At 42.6% G+C, this 10,276-nt stretch overlaps 1 protein-coding gene across 4 annotated transcripts; it reads left to right on the forward strand.

Moving 5' to 3' along the window:
- The first annotated feature begins 295 nt into the window (after window positions 1-295).
- Window positions 296-9,802, forward strand: LOC307230840 (aminoacylase-1-like). Of its 4 annotated transcripts, none has more exons than XM_080001291.1 (15): window positions 296-418; window positions 1,203-1,343; window positions 2,396-2,460; window positions 5,772-5,876; window positions 5,973-6,067; window positions 6,209-6,285; window positions 6,467-6,556; window positions 7,676-7,732; window positions 7,884-7,957; window positions 8,135-8,184; window positions 8,349-8,493; window positions 8,586-8,654; window positions 8,759-8,838; window positions 8,946-9,006; window positions 9,190-9,802. In XM_080001291.1, exons 2-15 carry the CDS (start codon window positions 1,217-1,219, stop codon window positions 9,352-9,354), a joined length of 1,260 nt encoding a protein of 419 aa, XP_079857417.1. In that variant the 5' UTR covers window positions 296-418; window positions 1,203-1,216; the 3' UTR covers window positions 9,355-9,802. The 4 variants fall into 4 exon arrangements, with proteins under 4 accessions (XP_079857417.1, XP_079857420.1, XP_079857419.1 ...); XM_080001294.1 differs by having other exon boundaries at window positions 304-387; XM_080001293.1 differs by having other exon boundaries at window positions 391-444.
- The last annotated feature ends 474 nt before the right edge of the window (window positions 9,803-10,276 follow it).

The following is a 10,276-nucleotide window of genomic DNA, read 5'->3' on the forward strand; positions in this document are numbered from 1 at the left end:
AAATCTGAATGTGTGCACTCGCAATGAATGATCCAGGAACATTGGTGTTAAGGAGCAGTGTTGCTGCTCAAACATATCCAAATCAAACCAACGCGGAGTTCTATTTATTTAAAAGTTCTTTTCTTGACAAACAATGTCAATTCTAGGTTTCAACCACATTTTCTCAAGTCATTTCTCCACAGATATAGTTTCAAAGTTTTCAAAAGGCCGCAATCCCAAACGCTAGTGGCCGTTGTTCTGCGACGCATGACGGCGGAACGTGGTATTTTATTGCGAAATGCATCCACCCGTAAGAGGGGACGACGCGTGGGACTTTTACTGCGAAAGTCCAAAGCCAACCAAGTGGGCGCTTGTTTCCTGTGCGGGGCTCGACGCGGCGGAGCGGGGGTCAGTGAGGCGCAGCTCGGCGAGTGTGCAGGTCTGTGTGCGGTGCGGTGCGGTGCGGTGCGGTGAGTCGAGTCACGTCCAGCTGGAGGACATTTACTGGATACACTTTATGAAGGCGCCGGACTTCCATCGCCGTTGACTTTTGGCTCACTCCTCCTCGCCGTAGCTAGCCACCCTGGGGGGGGGTGGTTCCGTAGGACCGGCTCGGTTAAAACCAGGTCGTGCGGAATTTATACGTTGACACCTTGTGGAGCTGACTCAGCCAAAACAATGTCCATGGCCATCTGTCCGGCATCCTCCAGCTCGAGGCGCCGCCGGCCTGGACTTTCCACCGTTCTCTCTTTCCACGTTTTATACCTTCTGCTTGGCTCTTAGTCTGTTTGGCTACGGCTTCCCCGTGGTCTCGCACGCTCACTTCGTGGCCTCTGCGTCCGTCGAGCTGGGAGATAAGTTGTCTCAAGGAGCCATGTTACTGTTGTTTGTAATCCCGTGACTGGGCCTGACATTTATTATTTACTGAAGCCAGAAATAATATGACCGTGGCAAAGCGTACAGCGATATAATCTGTAGGCGCTCTGTGAACAATGACGTTGAATCAAGTATATATTGTATACATCCACGTTCTGATTGTGTGATCAAACTTCTTAAAGAGGCTCGTTATGTGACGTCATGGCTTTATTTTCCGTCTTAACCTGTCGAAAAAACGAATATCCTTCACGTGTGACAATAACGTTCCCAAACCGTCCACCGCACTTCCCACGAACCCCGAAACAGCTGCTGTCAGGGTTACTAACGCTCGAAAATTCTCCTTCTAGAGCATTAACACACAATGTTGCCCGACAAGGACGGTCCAAGTGGCGGCGGCAGCCAGAACTCCTCTTCCGGGGAAGACCCTTCTGTGGCTCTGTTCAGAGAGTACCTCCGCTTGAAAACGGTACATCCAGAGCCTCACTATGGTAATGTTGTTGTCATTTTTGTTTGTTTGATTTTGTCATAAATGTATGCTTAATTTGTTCCGTGGCCTCGCCAGCGGTTACCTCCTATTAAACCAAAATTACAGCAAATACAGAACAGGTCCATTTTTCAGCAGCTCTAATGCACTGTGTGTTACTGTGTGTTTATTTTGGCAAATAAATGTTTGTTTTGTGGTTAGTTTGATCTTGTAAAAAAGTAAGCTGCCAAGATTACCAGCAACTACAAAACAGGTTAATTTTTCAGCAGCTATAATGCACAATGTGTTACTGTGTGTTTATTTTGGCAAATAAATGTTTTTTTGTAGTTAGTTTGATCCTGTAAAAAAGTAATGTGCCAAGATAACTTATAACCACCAGGGTCGCTTGAAATACTGTGTTAAATACATCAGTGGAGACTTAATAGATACCATGATAGATATGGTATGACATAATTGCTCTTGGCAAAACAAAGGAAAACATAAGTCACCAAATTGACAAAATTGGTCCCTCGTGGTACATCTAAATCAAATAAAGCAACTCGGTTTGGAAAACAAGAGAATTTGGAGTATTGGTAATGGGTGTTCAAATATTTGAGACGCCTGGTGATAGCACCTTGGTCGAGGTTTCTCGTCATCTTTCACTTTCAAATTAGGCCGAACCTTGTTGCCTTCACAACATTGTCATTGGCTTTCCGAAAGCCATTGAAGTTATTTATTATCTGCTACACCACCATTGCACATGTAATTGGTGCAGTGCACGGAGGGTTCATTTTTGAACCACACCACCTTAGATAAGCAAAAAAGTCTTGTTGCCATTTTTCTGCACACGCAGCCTTTTCTGACACTCTGTCATCATAACCAGAAGACGCTCAAACTCCTCCAGTAACAACAAACAAGTGTTTTTTTCCTATTACAGTTTTAAATTGAGACTTAAGATGGGTGAAATATGTACTTCATACAATAGCCAATGTTCTTCTTCGATACATTGTAACTTGGTAACAAGATGAGAAAAGGTTTTAAACAATTGGAACTAAAATACATTCCATTATTTTACAGATGCTGCCCTTAGGTTCCTTGACAGAATCGCAGAGGAGCTTGACCTTCCCTTGAAAAAGATTGAGGTGTGTACAACTCGTGTCATTACATGTATCAACAAATAACCTCTCCTGAAACCATTAGTATTTGGGCGATAATCTGAAACGGGACCTACTATGCTCCTTTTTACACAAGTTAATATAGGTCTCTGATGTCCCCAAAATATGTTTTAAAATTTTCAAGATTCAAGAGGTTTATTCGTCACATACATATACATACTTTCATACATACACTACTCACAAAAAGTTCGGGATATTCAGCTTTCGGGTGAAATTTCAGGATTAACCTAAAATGCACTATAACCTTTACAGGTGAACTTAATTTGACCTTCTCTAAACTTTTGAATGCACATGTCCAACTATTCAATGTTTCAGTACTTTTTGCACAACTTGCTGACTCTAACAAGGAGCTGAACGGCAAAATTCACAACAGGTGTTTCATCCATGAATCGAACAATACATTTCCTGGGTCAATTAGAATTGGTATTTAAACAGTCCTCTTCATCATGCTGTTCACATTCTGACATCATGAGACCAAGATGACACCTAACAATTGATCAACAGTACCTCACCACTGTGAGGCTTTAAACCGGATGTTCTCAGAGGGAAGTGGCCACTGAGCTTAGAGTGTCACAGAGTGTCATCAGCAGGTTGTAACAGAGATACAGAGACTAGAAGAGTCACAAAAAGGCATAGAAGTGGACGTCCTTTGGCCACATCCCACACTGATGAACCTTCATTGTGAACAGTGCCCTGCGGAACCGGATGATTTACATTTACATTACATTACATTACATTTAGTCATTTAGCAGACGCTTTTATCCAAAGCGACTTACAATTGTTCAAACACCGACGGACGCAGCCATCAGGAGCAATTAGGGGTTAAGTGTCTTGCTCAAGGACACTACAGCATGCTAGCAGGAGGAGCCTGGGATCGAACCAGCAACCTTTGGATCACTAGACCACCAGCTCTACCTCCTGAGCTACCATCCCATTATGATCCCACGTACCATCCCACGTGGCATGATGATGCCACTCAACTCCAGCCACATTTAAGGGAGGTGAGAGGCACCCAAGTGTCCTGTCAGACCATTCGAAACCATGGTCTACGTGCTAGATGTGGTCTACGTGCTAGACGACCTGCAAGGGTACCTGACCACACCACCAGGCACAGGCATCATCGTCTTGTATGGGCCAGGCAGCGTTGACGCTGGACGAGGAACCAGTGGGCTTCAGTGCTGTTCTCTGGTAAAAGTCGATTCACGTTGAGCAGAAATGATGGCCGCCAATGATGTTGGAGACGTCCTCTGTGATGTGGACTCCCAGGTATTTGAAGCTGCTCACCTTGTCAACAGAAGTCCCATTAATCACAAAGGGCGCGTGATCACTCGATTGTGATCCTCGCCTAAAGTCCACAATCAGCTCCTTCGTTTTGCTGACGTTCATGTGGAGGCTGTTGTCCTGGCACCAGAGTGTCAGGTCAGTCACCTCCTCGCGGTCGGCCTTCTCATCGCCGTCGGTGATCAGGCCCACGACAACGGTGTCGTCAGCAAACTTGATGATGGTGGTGAAGATGGACCTGGCCACACAGTCGTGTGTACAGGGAGTACAGTAGGGGGCTGAGGACACAGCCCCGGGGGGGATCCTGTGTTCAGAGTGAGGGAGCTGGACATGTGCTTCCCCACCCTAACCACCTGGGGCCAGGCTGAGAGGAAGTCCAGGATCCAGACACACAGCGGAGTAGTCAATCCAAGCTCCATCAGCTTGACAGCCAGTCTGGTGGGGACTATGGTGTTGAAAGCTGAACTGTAAGCGATGAACAGCAATCTCACATAGGCCCCCTTCCGGCCATCCAGGTGCGTGAGCGTGGTGTGCAGTACCTGGGAGACCACGTCATCCGTGGATCTGTTCTGCCGGTACGCTAACTACAACGGGTCCAAGGTGCGGGGGAGGGAGGCGCAGATATAATCCTTAATCAGCCTCTTGAAACACTTCATGACCACCGAGGTGATGGCCACCGGGCGGTAGTCATTCAGGCAGGTTGGAGAGGCGATCTTCGAGACAGGAATGACGGTGGACCTCTGAACACCCGGGCTCGCTGGTTAGCACAGGTCTTCAGTACTCCCCCAGATATGCCATCTGGGCCCGCAGCTTTCCTGGTGTTCACCGGCATCAGAGCCCTCCTGACGTCATGCTCTGACACTGAGAGTGCGCACTCATCCCCAGCGGTGTAACTTCAATTAGCTGGCGAGCTAGCGGGGCTGTTGCCAGACTCAAACCACACATAAAAGGAGTTAAATTCGTTGGCTAGGGAGGCGTTAACACTCGTGGCTGAGGAGGAGCTGCTCTTGTAGTTTGTTATAGTCTGCAGCCCCTGCCACAAGCGTCTGGTGTCCAGTTGCTCCATCTGTAGCTCCACAGTCTCTCTGTACATCCGTTTAGCGTCCTTCACCGCCCTCTGCAGATTCTATGACGCCGCTTTGTAATTGTCCATATTTCCCGATACTATTTCTTGCTGAAAATACCACTCAGATTATGCATTTGAGCCATTGTGACATGCCTCTAAACCCGGGCTGCTCCAAAACGGGCAGTTTCAGTGTGTGTGTGTGTAGTTTTAATAGTGAATGAGCAGCCAAGCCCCTAGTTCTGAGCCAATAGGGTTTGAGCACAAATTCCGGGTTCTGTGAGCTAATGAGGTTTGAGCTTTATTCCAGTCTCCCTTTTATTTACTCTGTAAACTTGAACTGTTTTCACCTTCAGTACACTAAAATCTAATTCTGAATACATTTGTGGCGAGAACTAAGCAATCCAGTTTCTGAATCTTGACTCATATTAGATCTACAAGGCCTCATTTAAAAGTGAGTTCCAACTTTGGTTGCGAGGGTGTCATGTCAACGTCGAAAAATAAAATAACATCAAATAAATCGACAATGAAAACACCTTATTTTTATTGGTTTTGTTTGGAGAAACGCACAGCGGATCAGATAGAGCAGATGAACATAGAGAGAAATCCGTGGCGAGGTGACGTCAGCTTGTGCAGAGAGTAGAAAAAAACTATGAGAACTGAACGTTTGGCTCACAGCGATTATTTTATTAGTTTACCTCATAATTTCACACTTTGGTGTGTGTGTGTGTGTGTGTGTGTGTGTGTGTGTGTGTGTGTGTGTGTGTGTGTGTGTGTGTGTGTGTGTGTGTGTGTGTGTGTGTGTGTGTGTGTGTGTGTGTGTGTGTGTGTGTGTGTGTGTGTGTGCATATGACAGAAAGTAAGGAGAAGCGTAATAGGTCCCCTTTAAGATAAAAAAGTGTTGAAAACAGAAAAATAAACACTCTTTGTTCAGGTCTTTCCTCACAGAGTCGTATCCATCATGACATGGGAAGGGACAAACCCTGCCTTCAAATCCATTCTGCTAAATTCACACACAGATGTGGTACCAGTATACCAGGTGTGTTACATAAATAATACTACTGTACAACATGGTAGAATTTTTTATTTTTTTTAATATTGGAGAGAAGAAACTTGACATGCTTTTCCTCTGCAGGAGCACTGGAAGTACGATGCTTTCATGGCTGTCAAAGATGCAGAGGGCAACATTTACGCCCGAGGAACACAGGACATGAAGTCTGTAACTATACAGTAGGTACAAATAATCTTTTAGTGTATATAAATATAACAACTTGTTTTTTTCTCCTGTGTCATCTCAAAAGCTATTACTCCTGCTCGGTCACACCTCCTTTGCACACGTCAGTGGTCCTCTCGCTTTTTCCTACTTGGTAGGTATATCCAGGCCGTCAGAAGACTGAAAGCCGAGGGAAAGAAACTCACGCGCACTGTGCATTTAATGTTTGTTCCCGGTAAGAAGTCCAATTTATTCAACCCCTTTCAGAATGTTACCTCATTGTTTGTGCCTGAGCTGAGAACGTAAGGTGGTGTGCTACTTTATGGTTGATAATTAAACGTTTGAACCTTGTCATTTTGTGATAATTGCACGGTTGGTGTTGATTATTGATTAACGTGTTGTTCTTTGTCTTTCAGATGAAGAGGTTGGAGGTCACAAGGGAATGGAAACATTTGTCCAGCACCCAGAGTTTCAAAAGTTAAACATTGGCTTTGCACTGGATGAAGGTAGATCCCTGTTTTTATTTTGTTTGTGTTTTGGTTGTTTTATCTATTTATTTATTTTTTAACTTTTATTTATATATATATATATATATATATATATATATATATATATATATATATATATATATATATATATATATATATATATATATATATATATATATATATATATTTAATTATTTATTATTCTATGTGGCTTTAAAATGACATAAAACTCTATTATAAATATCATTTATGTTGTTTATATTGACAGATAAATGTCTTCTCCTGCTCGGAGAGCATGTTCCACAGTAACGTCATACCTTTTTAATTTGTTACACAAGAGCTAAGTATTGTTCTCAATGGTGAAGCCTCAGGGCTACAGTTAAAAATCCATCCCATCACCAGATGAGTTATGACTCTGGGGCAAATCTCTTCCACTCTGAGAACAAAGTATTTTCCATTTGAAAACCTCATCCTGCCGTCGCTCCAACTGGGATCCTGAAAGTCTCTGTTGTCTCTCCCTGTTGTCAATGTCCCATCTGTTTTAAGTACCATTAGACCTGTTTTAAGGCCTTTTTTTGGGTGTTTGATGAAGAATTCTTGCCCCATAACTAATATCCTTCAAAATAACAATTACATTTTTGAAGAATTCCAATCTGGCTTCTGCACTTTCCACAGACCGAAACAACTATTATCATGGTGAAAGATGTATTACTCATGGCTGATTCTGGTGACCATCCAATCTTAATTCATTCAATCTGAGCTTGGCATTTTACATGGTTGACCCCTCTGTTTGAATCCATTGCTTGGAAAGTGGGTTGGTATCAGAGGCTCCACTCCTTACCACGCTTCCATTTTAGGTCCTTTTATTGTTTCTAATTTATATGTTGCCCTTGGACCATGTTTTCCTGAGAACAATATCAAGTTATGCTGTTTTGTCACACCTAAACCCAGAACATTTTTAAATATTAAGTGTCAAAATTGTTATTTATTAAGTATTGGATTTGGATCGGAAGTTTCCAAAATGCAACACCATTTGTGTCTACTAGGCAAAGGTAAATATAGAGGTGTGTGTGTGTGTGTGTGTGTGTGTGTGTGTGTGTGTGTGTGTGTGTGTGTGTGTGTGTGTGTGTGTGTTAGGGCTCGCTAACCCGGGGGAGGCCTTCACAGTGTTCTATGGAGAGAGGAACCCCTGGTGTGAGTATTGACTATATTAGAGACCGCCAGCTTTCCACAGACCGAGAGGTGTACTCACTACAGATGAGCCAAAATCCAAGGATTTCAATTGGTGCATAGTTGATGATTTAATCATCTCTGAATCAAACAGGATTATTATTATTTCTTTCAGGGATCACAATCCATTGTCCAGGCAGTCCTGGCCATGGGTCTAGGTTTGTGGAAAACACAGCTGCAGAGAAGCTGGTACATTTTAGCTTCCTAATACCACACATCCAAACAAAATGGATCCTTCTCACGCAGCACCTTTGTGATATAAAAAAGAAAAGAAAGCATTCACGACGTCTGGAAAGAACTATTTTAGTCGTTGTGCCACTTTCATGAGCTACCTGAGTATGCTTTACTCTTTTTGTTTTCTTTTAGCGCAACATTATCAACTCATTCTTGGACTTCAGAGAGAAGGAAAAACAAAGGTGAGATGCAGGCGATGTGATTTTAAGATTTCTCCAGCTTTCAGATCTCTTGGTTGACTTTGTAGTCGCCATATTCTGTTTTTTTTTTTTTTGGTTTTTTTTTTTCGTTTTTTTTTCTTCCTTTTTAATGTTGTTTTTAATCAGGGGGAATGGTTGATTTGCAGGTTAAACACCAGCCAGTGCTTCACACTTGGTGACGTCACCACTGTGAATATGACAATGGTGAAAGGGGGCTTGGCCTACAACGTGATCCCTGCTGAGATGGACGTGAGCTTTGACCTGAGAATACCGCCCACGGTTAATCTTCAGGTGGGGCGTTCTGCATTCAACTCCACGGCTGTTTATTTTATTTTATTTTATTATTATATATTTTTTTATTATTATTTTAATGTCACAATCAGGAGTTTGAGAAACAGATCAAACTGTGGTGTAAGGAAGCAGGCGAAGGAATCACCTACGAGTTTGCACAGGTACGTGTTCTTAACACTTAAATATCCTTATTTGAAGCGATGCTTTTAATTTAATTAAAATTTTTCTGGAATAGTCTTTGACACCAAACAACCCCTTGTTTCAGAAACACATGAACCAGAATGTGACGTCAACAGACAACAGCGACCCCTGGTGGCAAACCTTCAGCACTACCTGCCAAGCCATGTAAGGGGCCATAGCTTGCTCACGAAACCTACAAACCGATTTTCAAGTCATATTTTACTTTTTCTCTGACGGGTTTAAGCAAAGCTTCATGTTTGTCTCATCTGTAGGAATATGACTTTGGAAAAAGAGATTTTTCCCGCCGCCACAGATAGCCGTTTCATCAGAGCAGTGAGTATAACTAATAGGATAACCAGCAGTGACAATTACAAACAGCTCCTCTTATATTTCTTTGTGATTTGCATATTCAAGTTTTAAAGCTTGAGCATTACATGTTATGTTATGACTATCATTCATCCACTTGACTGATGTGACACTTAAGCTTCTCCAATGGATTTTGTTTCTTCCCTCTAGGTGGGTATTCCAGCGATTGGGTTTTCCCCAATGAACAGGACACCGATTCTGCTTCACGATCACAATGAATACCTGAACGAGCAGATCTTCCTCAGGGGCATCGATGTGTACGAGAAGCTAATACCAGCCCTGGCCAGCGTTCCCGCCTTCCCTGACGAGGCTTAGTTAAAACAAAACAAAAAAAAACAACCTCCTCTAACACCTGCTCGACATATTACACTGATGAACCAATGACTTTATCTTGAATAGTTTCCTGACATTGCCAAAGAATTTCAACATTTATTGCGACACAAGCTAACCTTAGTCCAAACTGAGCACTTAGACCTTGTAAACATGAACTTGTGATACTTCTCAGGACACAGCTACTGTAGTAGCAATATGGCGTCATCATCATATCAACATTGTATTTTAATTTTGTCTACGTATGCGGTAATAGCACACAGAACCATGTGTCATGGCGGTATGGAGTAATTTGTGAATAATGAATAACTATCACTTGAATCACATCCTTTGATTGCCACTTTTTAAATTCATCTTTTTGAAGTTTTGTTTGATTACACAGATTTTACTTGGTATAATGGTAGGTTTCAATAAAATAATTATTTATTAATGATGTTGATGTTATTCTTTCCTCCTTTTTCTTTAGCCTAAATTAAGGAAAAATGTAAATGACTTGTGAAAAACAGGCTTTACTCAAGTTTACTCTCAATACATTTCAACAATGTTTTTAATCTTACTAACTAACTGCTAGCCAGCGTTGCCTTAAAATTAATAATCAATATTAATCTGCACATGGTTTTAAAAGAAAAACGCAAGGACAATTTCACGCAGTCTGAGAAATTAATTGAAACCGTAGTTGAAAGGTCATTTACAGTATATCCAGTGAAGAACAAATAGATCTGCATTTGTGCCCCCTTTGGAGTCGCTGTCCAATTAATAGTGTATGGCTCTCCAAGGGGGATTAGCAGGAAGTGTACAGTGTGTAATTAGAGTCTTGTGCGCCCCTAGGACCTGACAGCAGCATTAGCACTGTGAGCTGTCAGGAGGAGGACGACAAGCTGCAGCCACGTTCTACATCCCAGAGGAG

The sequence above is a fragment of the Zeus faber genome (assembly GCF_960531495.2).
Source record: "Zeus faber genome assembly, chromosome: 5".
Taxonomy (NCBI): Eukaryota; Metazoa; Chordata; class Actinopteri; order Zeiformes; family Zeidae; genus Zeus; species Zeus faber.

Bases quoted from the DNA above. Each gene is read 5' to 3' on its own strand.
- LOC307230840 (XM_080001291.1), top strand. From the start codon at position 1,217: ATGTTGCCCGACAAGGACGGTCCAAGTGGCGGCGGCAGCCAGAACTCC. The intron at 6,557-7,675 runs GTAGATCCCTGT...TGTGTGTGTTAG, and splicing joins TGGCTTTGCACTGGATGAAG to GGCTCGCTAACCCGGGGGAG. The intron at 8,655-8,758 runs GTACGTGTTCTT...CCCTTGTTTCAG, and splicing joins TCACCTACGAGTTTGCACAG to AAACACATGAACCAGAATGT.